The 18,654-nt window shown below is 45.7% G+C and overlaps 2 protein-coding genes across 2 annotated transcripts; one reads left to right on the top strand and one right to left on the bottom strand.

Moving 5' to 3' along the window:
• Window positions 1-14,376: 14,376 nt before the first annotated feature.
• Window positions 14,377-14,826, bottom strand: LOC121807395 (40S ribosomal protein S16-like). The gene has a single exon (XM_042207610.1). The coding sequence runs from the start codon at window positions 14,824-14,826 to the stop codon at window positions 14,386-14,388; it is 441 nt and encodes a 146-aa protein (XP_042063544.1). The 3' UTR covers window positions 14,377-14,385.
• Window positions 14,827-15,582: 756 nt separating this feature from the next.
• On the top strand, window positions 15,583-18,584 carry LOC121809454 (dicarboxylate transporter 2.1, chloroplastic-like). Its single transcript, XM_042210089.1, has 4 exons — window positions 15,583-16,560; window positions 16,998-17,311; window positions 17,635-18,083; window positions 18,263-18,584. Exons 1-4 carry the CDS (start codon window positions 15,763-15,765, stop codon window positions 18,376-18,378), a joined length of 1,677 nt encoding a protein of 558 aa, XP_042066023.1. The 5' UTR covers window positions 15,583-15,762; the 3' UTR covers window positions 18,379-18,584.
• Window positions 18,585-18,654: the final 70 nt, after the last annotated feature.

Here is an 18,654-nt window from a genome sequence, read left to right as displayed (position 1 = left end):
TTTAGTAGATATATATGAGGATATTGGTCCTACATGGCCAAATTTTAGTATTTCCCACAAACTTTAAAATTTGTCTAAAACATTATACAAACTTTACATTTTGTTTATTATTTTTCTGACCCAATCCAAATAAGATGTCTTCGGTGAAAATCTTATTATATGTGAGCAACCGTGAAATGTTTATAATATTTTAAATTACTTTTTAAGTTCGTGACCAGTAGAATAAAAAGCTACGTAAAAATTCACGTTAATTTAATAATGCCAAGTAGGATAAAAAATGCACAGAAGTTGGTCGAATGTGATGATTGACCTGCCATGAAAAATAATAAATAAAATATAAAGTTTGTGATATTTAAACCAATTTTAAAATGAATGAAAAATATCAATTTTTGACCAAAATTGATGATTTTAAATAGGGGTGTCGAAACGGGTACCCGCGGGTACCCAAACCCGAAAACTTCAATATTATACTACCCAATCCCGCCCTGTTTAGTTATACGGGTAGCCCGATACCTGCATCGGGTATCCCGTACCCGCAGATGCGGGTACCCAAACCCGCATGCATAATTTGAATTGTGTATTATATTATTCAATGGTATCATGCTTTTAGTTTTTGTTTATCATCAATGCTAGTCATCTAATACAATAATATTATGTACGTGTTTGTAATTCTATAATGAATTTTGTGATTGTTACTACACTTGATTTTAGATTTGTATTTTTTTTGTTGTATTTGTACAATTTTTGAACTATTAATTATGCAGAAATATGGTAATTTCTCATCTCTTAAATATAATATGACTACGTATGAAATATAATGTAAATCCAAATTACAAATAACCAAATATGATAGAAACATCAAGCATGTCTAAAATACCCGTTACCCGCAAAAATTTAAAATATACTACCCGATCCCGCAAAAATTAAAAACACCAAGCATGTCTAAAATAACGGGTATTATCTGGCTTAGCGGGTATACCCGCTCGGGTAGCGGGTATACCCTTACCGGCCAAAATTTAAAATATACTACCCGATCCCGCCCCGTTTCCTATTGTCGTCGGGTAGTGGGTACCCGATACCCGGCGGGTAGCAGGTCGAGATGTGAAATACCCGTTACCCGCAACCCATTTCAATACCCCTAATTTTAAAGATCTAACATCCTTAATTATTTTATTCTGCATGAATCATGATGATTAAGATGCCACATGTTACTACTTTTTATACTTAAGTTAATTTAATAACTATTTATCCACCATTGTTTATCTCACCTATGTTTTACCTATTAATTCTACTCATTTTTAATGAAAGCTACGAAAAACTAGAGATTACAAAAGATATTGATGCGTATGTGAGATATAGCAGTTATTGAGTTGTGATATTATTTATCATAATTAATAATCATATAATTAAGTTTGAGATTCAATCAAATAAACAAAATACAATATATATTTATTTCCAAGATATAATCTCACAAACCAAATTACCCCTTACTATATTAGATAATCAAGAGACGATCTTCATATCTATTAATAATCCTAACACAATCAAATGAAACTACAAATATACAGCTGGTGAAACCCAACACGAATCGAAAATACTGCTAAGGCTTAATCTTATCTAAACTCTAACCCATCAAAGCGATTTAAGTAATAGGCCCAAAAATATACTCTAATCCATGATACCGAACATTGCCAAATTGATCAAATTGGCAACCTATCTTCATGAACATAATCAATCTGGCAGAGCAAAGCAGAGATGACATTAAACCAAAATGCACCTCTCAATCACCTAAACAAAAAGAATCTAAAAACATGTTTAAAGAAAGCGCAAGAGTGATTGATCTTGATCTTGATCTTGCCTTGTAGAGTTGAAGTCAAACCTAAAACAACACATACAAAAAACACCACTACCGGCTGGAATAGTTCATCCAATAAAAATACTAATAGCATTATGTTTTCAATCTTAGACAAGACTTATTTCCGGTAAGGCTCGGCTCTGTTTGATATCATGGAATTGGGCATGCAGAATTAAAATTTGAGCCTTCAATTCCAAATCCAATGTTTGGATCACAAATCTTTGGAATTGGGAACTAAATTACAATTCCAATCCCTCCCAAATTGGGGATTTAAATTTCATATCAAAAGTAGTAGATAATTAGAATTTCGTATAGTTATATAATTGGTCACCTTCGCATACTACACACACCACAAGGCACCCACACACACTGCCCGCACACATACACTATACACAAAATGTGTTGTGCGCACACACATACACACTTTGAATTATAATTCAATTTCTTTGTTTAAAGAAAGGAATTGGAATTGAATTCAATTCTTTCAAATTCAATTTTGTAGAATTCCAATCCAATGCCTTCCGAACAGAATTGTATAACAAAATTTACGAGAACAATTCAAACAAGTACTACTAGTATAATACTTGTATGGAAGACAGGGCAATATTGGATATGATATGAACCGGTATCAAGCTCAAAACTAGCAAAGCAACAACAAAAAGAAATGAAGTAACAAGGCATTAAAAAACAACAGAATTCATTAATAAAGACTAAAATAAACCAAGTAGTATCAGTAGCTCAACTTGAATTTAGTCCAGAAACATACTAACAATAACAACGATATTAGAAGGTGATGGGGTGCGTACCAAACAAGCCCAACAGCAATGACGGCCCATCAGCCCAAAGCCCAAGGAAGAGTATGAGTTCGGCATTACCAAGGAGTTCGGCCTCAGCCAAAACCCAAGGAAGAGTATGAGTTCGGCATTACCAAGGAGTTCGGCCTCAGCCTACAGCTCGGTAAAAGCCAACCAATCAAGCTCTGCTCTCAGGTCGGCATCAAGCTAGAGTTCGGCCTCAGCCTACTGCTCGGTAAAAGCCAACCAATCAAGCTTTGCTCTCAGGTCGGCATCAAGCTCTGCTCTCAGGTCGGCATCAAGCTCTACTCTCAGATCGGCAACCAAAGCAGTTCGGTCTCAGCATTCGACCGAACAAGGAGTTATTGGACCCATACTGGATTTCCACAACTTCCAACACACCCACTACCACGTGGTGTCAACTCAGGCCACGATCGTAGGCCATGACCTACACTACATCCACGATCTTAGGCCATGACCTACACGACATCCACGACTTAGTGGTGATGCAAGCCACGATCTTAGTTCAATGTATAAATAGAACTTAGATCAGATAGAAAAAGGTTAAGCTCTCTAGAGATAAAACATCATATAGCAAGTCTGTGTTGTAAGCTGTAATCCCAGATCAAGCAATACAATCTTGCCCTCCCTTCTTCCCGTGGACGTAGATTTACTTCAGTAAATCGAACCACGTAAATTCTTTGTGTCTGCATTTTCATTCTCTACCAGCATTTGCTAACATCAGAAATTCGCGGATCCATCACTGGCGCCGTCTGTGGGAAACGAAGAACAAAATTTGTGATAAAGCGAATTTTTGATCCATTTTTTCCACCCAAAAAATGCATACCAGATCGCAGAGTACCCGTATTCCTGCCCGTGAGAACCAGGAGGAAGCCAATCCATCCCATAGGTCTGGAAAACAGCCTAGGGATAAATCCACCACCAGTTCTCATGGCGAAGGAACAGGCCGCTCCAAAAATCGTCCCACTGAGTCTTCCCAGCAGCCTGATTTGAATGAGGCTGTCAAGCTGTTCTTGGCTGAGAAGCAGGATGAGTTCTTAGCCTTCCTGCAAAAGAGCCAAGAGCCGAAGACGAAAACGGAGGATTCTCCTTCCTCATCCAGACATGAAAGTCACTACCGCAGTAGTGCCGTGTCTTCCAGGAAGAAGAATCCTCAACCCCGACATATTCCTGTTCCTCCTCGGTACCGGAATCACAGGAGAACTCAATCTCCTCCATACCGACGAGATATCGGATTCGCCGTGTACGGAGCACTGAAGACTCCGTTCTCGGACGACATCACCCGAACTCCCCTACCACAGAACTACCGAACTCCGTCGATGACTTACGACGGGCTCGTGGACCCTCACGATTTCTTGGGGCGCTATCAATATAACATGGCGAACCAGGGTCTCAACGAGGTCCACATGTGCAAGCTGTTTCCCGAGCTGCTCATCGGGAACGCGAGAAGGTGGTTCGATAGCCTCCCCCAGGGCAGCATCAGATCTTACCGAGATCTAATGGATGCCTTCCACAGGAGGTTCTTTCAGAAAGCGGAAGCCCGAATCACTTCGGCTCAGCTGCTTTCCATTCGTCAAGGTCGCGACGAAAAAATCAGCGACTTTATGACAAGATTCCACAAGGAATGCTTGCAAGTAGACGATCTCAACGATCTGCTTGTCATCTCGGCATTCCAAAATGGAATCCTGCCCGGAGCTCTCTACAGGAAGCTCGTTGAGTGCGGTCCGCAGACAGCTCAGGAAATGTGGGACATTGCGGACCAGTACTCCCGGGCCGATGAGGCAGACCGTCGCAAACGGTCGTTAGACAGCTCATCGTCCCGAGGAGACAGGAGGAAGCCCGATCATAGCGATCAGGGACATCCTCGCCGGACTCCTTTTGGCGATCAGGGACATCCTCGCCGAACTCCTTTTGAAAGGATTCAAAGGACTCCGGTGCAAGACAGATTGGGACCCCGTCTCAATCCCGAGAAGCCGCCCGCTCAGTTCGTACCGCTGAACAAGCCGAGAGCGGAAATTTTCGAACTGCACTCTGACCTGTTCGAAAAGCCAAAGCGGATGACGAAATCAGCCGCGCGCCGACCCCAGGATAACTACTGCTCCTACCATCAAGACCACGGTCACGATACCGAGGAGTGCAGAAACTTGGCTGCAGGTATCGATGTTCTTGTGAGGGCAGGGACATTGAAAAAATACCAAAGCAAGCAGTCAAAGAAGAATAAGAAGCAGAGAGGTGCGAACTGCGCTCCTCAGGATCCGAAAAGGCAGCCGGATCCCGAAGACGATGACGAGCCGCAATATGATGGAGTAATCCTGACTATTGACGCTCTCCCTGCCGGGAAGACCAAGTCGTCCCTGAAGTCAGAGCGCAGGGGCTCCAATCGAGAGGAGCCAACGCATAAAAGGCTGAAGCAGGACGAAGTGATTACGTTCTCGGATGCTGATCCCGTCCCGGCCATCTCTCCTCACCAAGACGCCATTGTCATCCAAGCCGGAGTGGCAAACAAACTGATCCACAGGGTGTTTGTGGATACAGGAGCGTCAGTCAGCATTCTTTTTAAAGAGTGCTTCGACAAACTAGAAGTGGACCCAGCTCGGCTCAGCCCGGCTCCGCTTCCCCTGAAGAGCTTCGCCCAGGAGGACACCCGCCCTGAAGGTATTATCAGCCTTCCGATCACGGTGGGGAAAGCGCCTACTAGCTCCAGTACGATGATTGAGTTTTTCGTGGTGAAAGCTCGGTCCCCGTACAACGTCATCCTGGGAAGAGACTGGCTCAACACAGTTCGGGCCATTTGCTCCACTTATCACCTCACCATCAAGATCCCTACTAAAGGAGGGATAGCGGTCATCCGAGGTGACCAAAAGAGAGCAAAGGAATGTCTGCAAATTGCGCTTAGAAGTGCCGAGCATTCAGATCGGCACCACCAAGCATAGCAATCACAGCAGCCGGAGTCAGAGGCAATGACCGAAGTCATACCGGAGCCGAATTCGATGACAGTTCAGCTGTACGAAGACGATCCATCCAGAACGGTTAAGATCGGCTTCGCGGGAACGCCTCTACTTCGGGAAAAAACCATCCAGCTCCTCAAGGAGTACAAAGACGTCTTTGCATGGTCTCCGTTGGACATGACCGGAGTGCCCCCCGAGGTAATCACTCATCGTTTAAATATTGATCCTTCGGTCCGGCCGATAAAACAGAAGCAAAGACTCTTTGCGGCAGAACGAAGTCAAGTCATCCATGACGAAGTCCGTCAATTATTGAAGGCGGATGTGTTATTCGAAGTGAAGTATCCTTCGTGGGTGGCCAATCCTGTCATGATCAAGAAAAAGGAAGGAGGATGGCGGATGTGCATAGATTTCACCGATCTAAATAAGCACTGTCCCAAAGATTGCTATCCCCTTCCGAACATAGATAAAAAAGTAGAAGCTCTGATAGGCTTTGAAATTTTTTGTTTTCTTGATCTATACAAAGGATACCATCAGGTTTTAATGGATGAGATTGACGCTTCAAAAACGGCCTTCATTACTGATTTCGGCATTTTCGCTTATAAAAAGATGCCATTCGGTTTAAAGAATGCCGGAGCCACTTATCAAAGGATGGTAGACAAGCTTTTTCGGCACCTGATTGGAAAGGAGGTCGAAGTGTATGTTGACGATATAGTCGTCAAGAGCAAAAGCACCTCGGAGTACGAGCACAACCTCAAGTCCACTCTCAACGTGCTCAAGAAAGCCAACCTCAAACTTAATCCCCAAAAGTGTACCTTTTTGGTAGATTCGGGAAAGTTTCTGGGTTGTTGGGTTTCAAAGGACGGACTCAAGGCAAACCCCTCAAAAGTTCAAGTCGTTCAGAACATGGCAATGCCGAAGTCCATACATGACGTGCAAAGGCTAACCGGATGTCTAGCCGCACTGAATCGATTCCTTTCCCAAGCAGCCGAAAAGCAACTGCCGTTCTTCAAGGTGTTGAAAAAGGCACCAAAGTTCGAGTGGGGAGCCGAGCAGAAAAAGGCCTTTAACGAGCTCAAAAGTTATCTAGCCGAGCTTCCTATTCTCTCTGCTCCAACCGAAGCCGAAGAAATATTCTTATACTTAGCGGCATCGAATCAAACCATCAGCGCGGTGCTTATACGAGAAGAAGGCCTAAAGCAGCTTCCCATCTATTTTACAAGCCGAGCATTAAGAGGTCCAGAAACCAGGTATCAACCTCTGGAAAAGATTGCTCTAGCATTAGTAAATGCAGCAAGGAGACTGCGGCCATACTTCTATGCTCACAAGGTATGCGTCTTAACTGATCTGCCACTTCGGCAAGTGTTGACCAAACCAGAAGCATCAGGCAGAATCGCCAAGTGGGCTATAGAGTTGGGAGAGCACACAATTGAATATCTACCTCGGAAAGCCATCAAGGGACAAGCCTTGGCAGATTTTCTTGCAGAAGCAAAGTTCGATCAAGCAATTCCTGTTATTGCCGAACAGAAGAATTCTGCCAATGCCGAACTAGCACAGCCCTTGGAATCCGAAGTAGAACCGCCGGACTGCTGGAGCGGATTCGTAGATGGAGCTTCAAACAAGATGGGAAGTGGAGCTGGTATTCTACTTGTCGCTCCCGACGGACACGAGGTAACCTACTCACTTCGGTTTCTATTCCCCACTACTAATAATGAAGCCGAGTACGAAGCCCTCCTGGCCGGACTCCAGTTAGCGCAAAGTCTGCTCGTCTAATCTCTCAAAGTCCATTGTGATTCACAAGTCATAGTAAATCACATGTTGGGTACAAGTGAAGCTCGTGACGAGAGAATGAAGAAGTATTTGGACAAAGCGCAAAGCATCAGCCGAAGTTTCTCCTATTTTCGGATAATCCGCATTCCCAGAGCGGAAAATAGCCGAGCAGATACCTTAAGCAAGTTGGCCTCAGATCCGAGCTCAAAGGCGGAAGAATTAATGCATCGAAGCATTGATGAAGCCGAGGTACATTCAGTATCCAGCTCGCCGAACTGGATGACGCCGATCTTGCAGTATCTGGATCAAGGACAATTGCCCGAGGATAAGAGAGAAGCTCGGAAGATCACGTGCCGAGCACTTCGGTACGAACTTCATAAAGGAGTCCTCTTTAGAAAGTCTTACCTCCAGCCGTTATTGCGGTGCGTAGGACCAGAAGAGACGGACTACATCCTCAGAGAAGTTCATGAAGGATCGTGCGGTAGCCACATCGGAGCCAGAGCTTTAGCTAAAAAAGTTCTGAGATGGGGATATTATTGGCCAACCATGGTACAAGAGGCAGTGCAGCTCGTCAAGAAGTGTACGAAGTGCCAAATTCATGCAAATGTCCCAAGGATGCCGCAGACCGATCTATACACTATGCAAAGCCCTTGGCCTTTCATGCAATGGGGCATAGACATAGTGGGACCACTTCCTCAAGCTCCTCGGCAAATGAAATTCCTTATCGTTGCCGTGGACTACTTCACGAAGTGGGTGGAGGCTGAACCATTAGCTACGATAACGAGCTCAAAGGCATTGGACTTCGTCTGGAAGAACATAGTGTGCCGATTTGGCATACCCCACATCCTCATCTCGGATAATGGGACTCAGTTCACCGACAAGACGTTCAAGAATTGGTGCCAAGAGCTGAACATTCAACAGCGGTTCACTTCGGTCTCCCATCCCCAAGCAAACGGACAAACGGAAGTAACGAACCGGATTCTGGTGAAAGGGTTAAAAGCTCGGTTAGAACAAGCCAAAGGACAATGGGTAGAAAATCTCCCTCAAGTCCTATGGTCCTACCGAACTACACCCAAAACCTCCAACGGTGAAACTCCGTATAGTCTGGTGTACGGCACTGAAGCCGTAATTCCGGTGGAGATCGGCGTACCCAGTCCCCGAACTCTAAATTTCTCCTCAGAAATGAATGACGACGGACTGAGAGCAGAACTAGATCTCGCCGAAGAAAGAAGAGAATTGGCGTGCATAAAAGCAGCCAAGTATAAGGAGCAAGTAGCCCGGTATTATAACCAAAGGGTGAAAAAGCTTCAATTTCAAGTGGGAGATCTCGTCTTGAGAAACAACGAAGTAAGCCGAGCAGAAAAGCTGGGCAAACTCGAACCCACATGGGAGGGTCCATATCGGGTGTCGGAAGTCCTCGGCAAAGGGTCTTATAAATTGACTCACATGTCAGGAGAACAAGTACCCCGAACATGGCACGTCTCCAACCTCAAGAAGTTCCACTTGTAAGAGACAAAAGTCCGGTCAGTCCGTCTCGTGTCTAGTTCGGTCATAGGGGTATATGTTTTTATTTGTTTGTTTCTTACTTGTACCTTTTACTTGTCGTTTTATAAAAGGGGTTTAAAGTTTTTTTCCTTCGTCTTTTTCATTTTTTCTCTATGTGTTTTGTCTCTATGTGCTTGTCGTCTCTTACAAATGGTACCAAGGTATATCGTTCTTTAAAGACTGATCCCCTTTTTAGATCGATTATTAAAGACTATTGTGAGTCCAAGCTTCTAAGGAGGATATAAGACCACAATTCAGCTTAACAAGCAGTCCGTCTGAAACGAACTGCAATAAGCCAACGATTGTGAGTCCAAGCTTCCAAGGAGGATACAAGACCACAATTCAGCTTAACAAGCAGTCCGTCTGAAACGAACTGCAATAAGCCAACGATTGTGAGTCCAAGCTTCCAAGGAGGATACAAGACCGCAATTCAGCTTAACAAGCACTTCGTCTGAAACGAACTGCAGTAAGCCAACGATTGTGAGTCCAAGCTTCTCAGGAAGATACAAGACCACAATTCGGCTTAAGAAATAAGCACTTCGTCTGAAACGAACTGCAATAAGGGAAAGTCCGATCCACGCGATAAACCTCGCCGAATTAGGACGACCAAGTTCGGTCAAAGAAGTTTACCTCATAAGACCGGGGACGACCATGTCTAGTCAAAGAGGTTTACTGCATAAGACCACTTCGGTTAACTGGGAAAGTCCGATCCACGCGATAAAACTCGCCGAATTAGGACAAGGGAAAGTTCGATCCCGGCGACAAAAATCGCCAAATTAGAACATAAACCAAGTCCGGTCAAAGATGTTTATTTCATCAGACCAAAGACGAGTCCGGTCAACGATGTTTATTTCATCAGACCAAAGACGAGTCCGGTCGAAGATGTTTATTTCATCAGACCAAAGACGAGTCCGGTCAAAGAAGTCTACTTCATAAGACCAAGGACCAAGTCCGGTCAAAGAAGTTTACTTCATAAGACCGAGGACAAGTACGATGAAATTTTTTCGCTAAGCTGTAAATACAGTGTTGGAAGCGAAAACAAAATTTCATTTTTCAAATCTTGTTCGGCATACAACTCCGCTACCCTACAAATGGCGTTACGCTATTACAAAGGACTATTCTACTGTCCAGGGTTGCTGAAGTTAAGCCACCTATCTGCAAAATCCTCTGGAAGCCGAGTTCGGTTGTTCCGAGCAGATGAAGAATAAGCAGGTCGACGAGATGCTATCCTCGACCCAACGCCTCTTCCCCGAGCCCGAGAAGTCCTAACACCTCGGCGATGAAGAAGTCCTAAACCCTAAGACCAAGGACCAAGTCCGGTCAAAGAAGTTTACTTCATAAGACCGAGGACAAGTACGATGAAATTTTTTCGCTAAGCTGTAAATACAGTGTTGGAAGCGAAAACAAAATTTCATTTTTCAAATCTTGTTCGGCATACAACTCCGCTACCCTACAAATGGCGTTACGCTATTACAAAGGACTATTCTACTGTCCAGGGTTGCTGAAGTTAAGCCACCTATCTGCAAAATCCTCTGGAAGCCGAGTTCGGTTGTTCCGAGCAGATGAAGAATAAGCAGGTCGACGAGATGCTATCCTCGACCCAACGCCTCTTCCCCGAGCCCGAGAAGTCCTAACACCTCGGCGATGAAGAGTCTCTGCAATAAGCATCTGCTGATCTTGCTCGCTCATAGTCACAACTCCTCGGCGAATTTCAGTCCGTCCCTGTCTTGACGATTCCGGTTGCTCCTGAGCCCGTTCTCGTCTTGACGTTTCCGGCTGTTCCGGAGTTCGTTGTTGACTGGGAGTAGGATTTTGAACAAGGGAACCAGAGGTTTGATCTGGAGTGCGAGCATCTGTTGGCACGATATGCCGAAGGAATCTTTCTATGGAGGGGCGCCGAGAAAGAACAATGTTGTACCGAGAAGCCCAGCGCCGCAATGAGTTCACAACTTGTTGGCAAGCCGAGCTCTCCAGCGCATTGTTCCTCCGGAGTACATGATATTCCTCCCACAGTTCGTCAACTCGACTCTGAACATCTGATATGGTCACTCCCCCGCGCACACGGATGTAATCCTCGTACGCAGTCCTCTCGGCAATGGTCGTATTCAGCTCGGCCTCCAGATCCTTCTTATCGGACTCTAAGTCCTTATTATCGGCCTCCAGCTTCACTAAACGAGCCAGAAGCTCGTCATTCTTCGTCTGATCGGCTATAGCTCTTTTCTCAGCTTCGTCTAAAGCCGAAGAATACAGCCGTTTCCAGTGAAGTATCTCCATCTCCTTGAGTACAAAGCAGCTATATTAGTTCGGCAGCTGTACCGAGCAGATAGTAAAATACAACAGGAATAAAGGCGAGTACGAAAAGCTATACGAAGACAAGTGTAGAGAATTTTTCATTCACAAGGAAAATTTTTTACACTAGGAGGGCTTCAAGGCCATTTTACAAGGAAGAAACTAGACTAAGAGAAGGGAGACGAAATCATACTCCACCAGCTTCGTCTCCGGCTCCTTGGTCTGGTTCAGCTTCCTTCTCCTGAGCTACCTCAGCCTCGGCCTCGCATCCTGCCGGCCTCGCCTCCGCCTCCTGATCGGCTTCCTTCTCCGGATGCCCGGCCCGCTCGACTTCGGCCTCCAGCTCCAGCGGCTCGGCCTCACCCTCTCCGTTGTAAGTCGAAGCGGGTGAAACGGGTCCCACGGAGGCAAAGATAGCCTCCAGGTTCTCGTCCCGATCAGCTCGACAACTCCGGACTCGGTCTGCAGAAAGCAGGACCGAGGATGAAGCGAGCTCCTCAAGGAGCGGCAGATTCTGAAGCCGAGCTGCTATCTCTCGGCTGTACAGAGGCAGCACGACGTCGGCCCCCTGCTCGCCCTTATCGGTAATTAGCCTTACCAGACTACCGACAAAGGCCGAGAACTGGCTGCTCAAAAAGAGTTTCTCCGTGTAAACACGGAGAGCCTCCCCCTGGGCAGCCACGGCGGCTGCCTCCTTCTGAGCTTCCCGGTGCTTCGTCTGCTCTTGCAGGATGATGAGCTGGTTTTTGGCTGACCGGGCTTCATCCTGAGCCGAGATCCTAGCAGCTCGGGCCCTCTCAAATTTGGCCTCAGCCTGTTCGGCCACACTACGAGCAAGATGCAACTCCTTCTGCATCTCCTCGTAGTCGTGGGATGCTTTGGAGAGCTCCACGGAGACGAGCTTAGCTCTCTGAAGATGAACAAGGAAAAAACTCAACAGAATGGCCATCAAAAAATGTGGAAAAGAAGCCAAGTCAGAAAGCTTACCTCCACAAAATTCGTCGGCCATTGAAAGGGCTCAGGGACGTGTTCCGGGATGTCTGCAACCACCTCGGAGATGACCAGGTCTTCCCCCGGCACTCTTGGGGACTCATGAAATTTCCCCTTCCCTTTAGCCGAACACGACTCCGGCACTTTCGGATCCGAAGAAGAGGTTTTTTGCCTCTTCGGATTCTTCTCGGCTTCAGACGCCGAGCGAGGGGCTCTCTGCCTCTCCGGCTCCACAAGCTCGGAGGACTTTCGGATAGCCTTATTCAGCATGTACACTGCCAAAAAGCAAGAAAGCAAGGTTAGTTTTCTTCGTTAAAGCAGTAGAGCATAAAGATAAAGAGAAATCCTCACCCTCGGCCTCTTCGTCCGAAGACGAGATGTCGAACACGACGTCGCCCTTGACGAGCTCAGACTCCGTGTATTGTTTCCTAACTATGGGAATCTTGTTGAGCTCGCCATCGAGCTCGTCCAACGGTTCAGGCCGAGGATGACGGATAACGGACTTCGGCCCTCTCCAGGGAAAACTAGGAGCCGCGGTCCTATCATAGTAGAAGAAGCGGTTTTGCCACTTCGGCCACTTCGTTTTACAAAAGGCCCTAAAGGGCTGTACAGGGATCAAGTAAAACCAAGACCCCTTCCTCTTAAATTGAAAGAATTTAAGGATCGCCTTCAAAGACAAATCCCTTCCTAACCTACGGAGTTCGGCAGCGAAGGCCGACAAGTGCCTCCAAGAGTTCGGAGTCACCTGGCCTAAAGGAAGCTGAAAAAAATCTAGTAAATCTATAAAGGCAGAAGGGAGGGGGAAACGAAGCCCGCATTCTAAGCAGGCCTCGTACACGGTGGCGTAACCCTCCGGCGGGGAGTCAGCCCTATGATCACCGTCAGGTACCACCGCCTTCCCCCCAGGAAAAAAGTATTTTTCGGGTAGGGATATCACAGTATCCTTACTCAAAATACTATGGAAATACTCTACGGTCTTCTCCCCGGACTCTTTCCGGCCAGAAGACCCCTTACCGCCTCTCCTAACGCTACCCGACTCCGAAGAAGAAGAAGAAGACATTTTTCTTACTTTTTGAAGGTGAAGAAAGTCTGAAGAAATTCTTGAAAGCGGAGAGAGAATTTTCGCAAAAAAGAGAGAGTGCAGAAGAAGCAGTCGCAAAAGTGCTTCAATGATGAAGAAATGAGGTATTTATCAGATTCGGCGAAGATTTCAAAATCGTCGCACCGTTTCGAATCCCACCTTTTCAGGATTCAACGGCCGGATTTTACTGTCGCATTTAATGCAAGGCACGTCCCCTGACATCAGCCTCCCCCTTGCCTTTATCCAGAATGCCGAAGTGACTCACTTTGCCGAAGTGATTCACTTCGCCCTTCGGGGGGGGTAGTGATGGGGTGCGTACCAAACAAGCCCAACAGCAATGACGGCCCATCAGCCCAAAGCCCAAGGAAGAGTATGAGTTCGGCATTACCAAGGAGTTCGGCCTCAGCCAAAGCCCAAGGAAGAGTATGAGTTCGGCATTACCAAGGAGTTCGGCCTCAGCCTACAGCTCGGTAAAAGCCAACCAATCAAGCTCTGCTCTCAGGTCGGCATCAAGCTAGAGTTCGGCCTCAGCCTACTGCTCGGTAAAAGCCAACCAATCAAGCTTTGCTCTCAGGTCGGCATCAAGCTCTGCTCTCAGGTCGGCATCAAGCTCTACTCTCAGATCGGCAACCAAAGCAGTTCGGTCTCAGCATTCGACCGAACAAGGAGTTATTGGACCCATACTGGATTTCCACAACTTCCAACACACCCACTACCACGTGGTGTCAACTCAGGCCACGATCGTAGGCCATGACCTACACTACATCCACGATCTTAGGCCATGACCTACACGACATCCACGACTTAGTGGTGATGCAAGCCACGATCTTAGTTCAATGTATAAATAGAACTTAGATCAGATAGAAAAAGGTTAAGCTCTCTAGAGATAAAACATCATATAGCAAGTCTGTGTTGTAAGCTGTAATCCCAGATCAAGCAATACAATCTTGCCCTCCCTTCTTCCCGTGGACGTAGATTTACTTCAGTAAATCGAACCACGTAAATTCTTTGTGTCTGCATTTTCATTCTCTACCAGCATTTGCTAACATCAGAAATTCGCGGATCCATCAGAAGGCAGTGACTACTACCAGGAATTTAACGGTACGATTTCTGGAACCTAGCACGAGCACCACGACCACCGAATTTCTTTGGCTCGCAGCGCCTGGGATCGGCGACGAGAAGCGTCCTGTCGTACCTACCGAGGATGTCCTTAATCTCCTTCTTCGACTGCTCATCAACGTACTTCTGGTAGAAGGCAACGAGCGCCTTGGCGATGGACTGACGGATGGCGTAGATCTGCGAGGTGTGACCTCCGCCTTTCACGCGGATGCGCATGTCCACTCCGGCGAAGCGGTGGCGGCCGAGGAGGAGTATCGGCTCGAACGCCTTGTATCGGAGGATCTCCGGCTCTACCAGCTCGATCGGTTTGCCATTGATTTTGATCAAACCACGGCCGCGCTTGCAGTGAGTCACCGCCACTGCGGTTTTCTTGCGACCAAAGCACTGAACTGATTCCTTTGCGGGGGGTGCCGCCATGGCTGCTCTAGTTCGGTCTCTCTTGGAGATTCTCTCTTCGTCTTTCTGCGGCTGCTGCTGAATGGCAAAACAAATGAACCCTAGATGAGATTTTAATAAAAGAGGTTATCATTTGGATTGGGCCATTTGCAGTTTGGGTTGGGCCTCACGGCCGTATTAACGATTTATCGAACTAAGCATCGTTTGGTAGGTAGAGAACTAGAGATTACTTGTTCCCAAATCCCAATTGAATTTAAAATATTATTTATATTCATTTTTGCTCAGGTAATCAAAAATTTTCTCCGTAAATTGATTCTAAATTTTAGATATTTTTCTATTCTTAGTTTTAGAATCACATTACGTCTTCAAATTTTCGTGACTTTCATCAATAATATAGTTGGAGATGGGTCTTTCATCTTGATCCACTACAATACTCTTATAAATAAATATAAATTAAAAATAGAGTAATTAATTTTAATTAAAACTTGTATTCATGTCATTATTTTTTTGCCAATTAGCTTAACCCGCCAACACTAATGAGCTAACTCATTTAGCCTGTTTTGTATCCGGGTTGTAAAATTAGAGTCCTAGCCCACTAATTTTCCACAAATTTTAGGTTAGATTGATATCCCTACTAGGTAGTGGGGTGGGTTTGATTGTGGAACCCCTTAGTTATTTTTCTTACAATAACATAATGCTAGAATATTTCTACTAAATTATAAAATCGATGTAACAAAATCAAATGTTACCGAGAAATATGGCGATAAGGCAGAGGAACAGATTTAGCAATTTCAATGTTGTTAGATTTGATTTCGTAGAATAACAGACAGACATATAAAGCAGGTGCTTCATCACTCTCTGTGGTGTTCGGCCTTCGTAGATTCCGCCTCTCTCTCTGTCCAACACACGCAGAGAGAGACGCAATCTCAGCACTCACCCATCTTGATCTCAATTGCGATGGAGAGCATGGCCCTCTACTCTTCATCCTCCACCACAACCGCCACTTCCTTCTCCCGCTTCTCCCTCCCCCGCCTCCGCCCCTCCGCCCATCTCCGCCCCCTCAAATCTACCCCCAAACTCCCCTTCATCCACACTCCCACCCATTCCCCCCTTTTCCTCCCCATTCACAAAACCACTCCCACAAGACTCCCCATCTCTTCCGCCTCCGCCTCCGCCGCCGCCGCCGAATCGACACCCGCATCTCCTCCTCCTCTACAAGGCGCCAAACTCGTCCCCTTAATAATCTCAGTCGCAATCGGAGTCGTCGTCCGCTTCTTCGTCCCCAAACCCCCCGAAGTGACCCCTCAGGCATGGCAACTGCTCTCAATTTTCCTCTCCACCATCGCCGGCCTCGTCCTCAGCCCCCTCCCCGTCGGCGCCTGGGCCTTCATCGGCCTCACCACCTCAATTCTCACCAAAACGCTCACCTTCACCTCCGCCTTCTCCGCCTTCACTAACGAGGTCATCTGGCTCATTGTCATCTCCTTCTTCTTCGCCCGCGGCTTTGTCAAGACCGGATTGGGCGACCGGATTGCCACTTATTTCGTTAAATGGTTGGGGAAGAGTACTCTCGGATTGTCTTACGGCTTGACGCTGAGTGAGGCGCTGATTGCGCCGGCAATGCCTAGCACCACCGCCAGAGCCGGAGGCGTGTTCTTGCCCATCATTAAGTCGCTATCCTTGTCGGCAGGGAGTAATCCCGGAGACCCCTCCAAGAAGAAGCTTGGTTCATATTTAGTGCAATCTCAGTTTCAGGTTTGTTGCTGCCATTTTGATCATTGATCTGTTCTGTTGGAATTCGATTTCGTAATTTTTGCTTGCTTTAAGTTTTGTTTGAGAATTGAATTCCTAAATTGGGTGGATAATAACCATGTTGATATTGTAACTGCATTTAATCACTTGTTTTTGTGATTCTGCCATTAGTCCTATGAAGAATGCTGCTTATTGTTTTACTGCATTTCCTCATTTTGACTGTTTCATCAATATATATTCTAACCGAGAGAGAAAAAATGGTATGATTTGGTTTGTAAACCTTTATTAAAATCTCCACTCTAAGACTGGGATGTTTTATAGTTATAATTCTGCCCAATTAGTGAAAATGAACTGTGTTCCCCACCGGCAAATTTACTTTTGATTGTGTCCCTTACTTGTCTCCCAGTTACTCACGCATTCCTCTTTTGTTTGTGTGACAGTCTGCTGGTAACTCTAGTGGTCTTTTCCTAACTGCTGCAGCTCAAAATCTGCTGTGTCTCAAACTCGCTGAGGAGCTTGGGGTTGTAATTTCGAGTCCATGGGTTTCTTGGTTCAAGGCAGCAAGTTTGCCTGCATTTGTCTCTCTTTTGGCTACACCATTCATCTTGTATAAGCTTTATCCTCCTGAAATCAAGGATACACCTGACGCCCCTGCAATGGCTGCAAAGAGATTGGAGCTTATGGGACCTGTCACCAAAAATGAATTGGTCATGATCGGTACAATGCTTCTTGCAGTTTCTTTGTGGATATTCGGGTATGTATTACTTTCTTTAATTAGTCATGATTGGTACTATACTGATTCTATACTGTTATAGAGTCATCGTCTGTTGGAATATGAAATCTGAATCTCACTAGACCGTATTCACTTTTCATTGATTCCATGCCAGAGTAAAGTACTATGACAATATATGCTTCAACTACCATGGCATCTTTCGAGAGCACACTCTTTGCCAATTTTCTGTATTTGCATTGTTTGAAGCTGATTACTCAGTACACATACTTTAATGTGTTCCTTAGACTGATTGGTTTCGTTCCCTGTTAACTATAGATTGATGTGAGATTATGATATTCACGCAGAGACGCACTTGGCATTGCAAGTGTTGTTGCTGCAATGCTTGGTCTTTCGATCCTCTTGTTACTGGGAGTGCTTGATTGGAATGACTGCTTAAGTGAGAAATCAGCATGGGACACTTTGGCATGGTTCGCAGTTCTGGTGGGCATGGCTGGCCAATTGACAAGTCTTGGCATCGTGAGCTGGATGTCTACTTGTGTAGCCAAAGCACTGCAGTCATTGTCGTTGAGTTGGCCTGCTGCTTTTGGCATGCTTCAAGCTGCATACTTCTGTATCCACTACCTATTTGCAAGTCAAACTGGCCATGTCGGAGCGCTGTACTCTGCATTTCTTGCCATGCATTTGGCATCCGGAGTTCCAGGCGTTCTAGCAGCACTGGCTCTAGCTTACAATACCAATCTATTTGGTGCTTTGACACATTATAGCAGTGGTCAAGCTGCTGTTTATTTCGGAGGTACAGCTACTCTTCTCTTTCACGAGTTTTGCGACTCAGTCTCACTCAGAATTCTACCTTTTCCCCCTTCTAAATTTTATGCACTGATGAGATAATTGTTTATAGCTCCCATTCTAGAGTGGTGCTGCTTGTTCTTAGATATTTTGACTTGACTAGTGTTTCTGCACTTGTGTAAACAGCCGGTTATGTGGATCTTCCGGATGTGTTCAAGTACGGGTTCATCATGGCCCTTATTAACGCGGTGATCTGGGGAGTCGTCGGGGGATTTTGGTGGAAGTTCTTGGGGCTCTATTGATTTCAGACATTGGTGTAAGTAAGTTTTTGGTATCTGATCCATGTTCTGATGGAACCTGAGAAAGTTTCAGCTGACAACTTAGGTTTGATCTCTTTCTTAGGCTTTGTCTAAACTCAAAAAGGAGATTATTTATCTTCTTCGAACAAACATGAAATGCATTGAGTTGATGAGCAAAAAAGCAGAGAAAAAAGAGCTCTTTTGGTTTCCTTTTTCTTTTTTGGTTGTCACTGTACTAACATGCAAGGTCTTACAAGTTGCGTTTTTCAACCTAGGAGG

The sequence above is a fragment of the Salvia splendens genome, chromosome 6 (assembly GCF_004379255.2).
Source record: "Salvia splendens isolate huo1 chromosome 6, SspV2, whole genome shotgun sequence".
In the NCBI taxonomy this organism is placed as follows: domain Eukaryota; kingdom Viridiplantae; phylum Streptophyta; class Magnoliopsida; order Lamiales; family Lamiaceae; genus Salvia; species Salvia splendens.
This window is presented reverse-complemented; position numbering and strand designations above follow the sequence as displayed.

What these genes read in the sequence shown, in the direction of transcription:
- LOC121807395 (XM_042207610.1), bottom strand. Translation starts at nt 14,826, where the DNA reads ATGGCGGCACCCCCCGCAAAGGAATCAGTTCAGTGCTTTGGTCGCAAG.
- LOC121809454 (XM_042210089.1), top strand. Translation starts at nt 15,763, where the DNA reads ATGGAGAGCATGGCCCTCTACTCTTCATCCTCCACCACAACCGCCACT. An exon ending in GTTTCTTTGTGGATATTCGG is followed by an intron (nt 17,312 to 17,634) that starts GTATGTATTACT and finishes ATATTCACGCAG; the next exon opens with AGACGCACTTGGCATTGCAA. An exon ending in AGCTGCTGTTTATTTCGGAG is followed by an intron (nt 18,084 to 18,262) that starts GTACAGCTACTC and finishes TTGTGTAAACAG; the next exon opens with CCGGTTATGTGGATCTTCCG.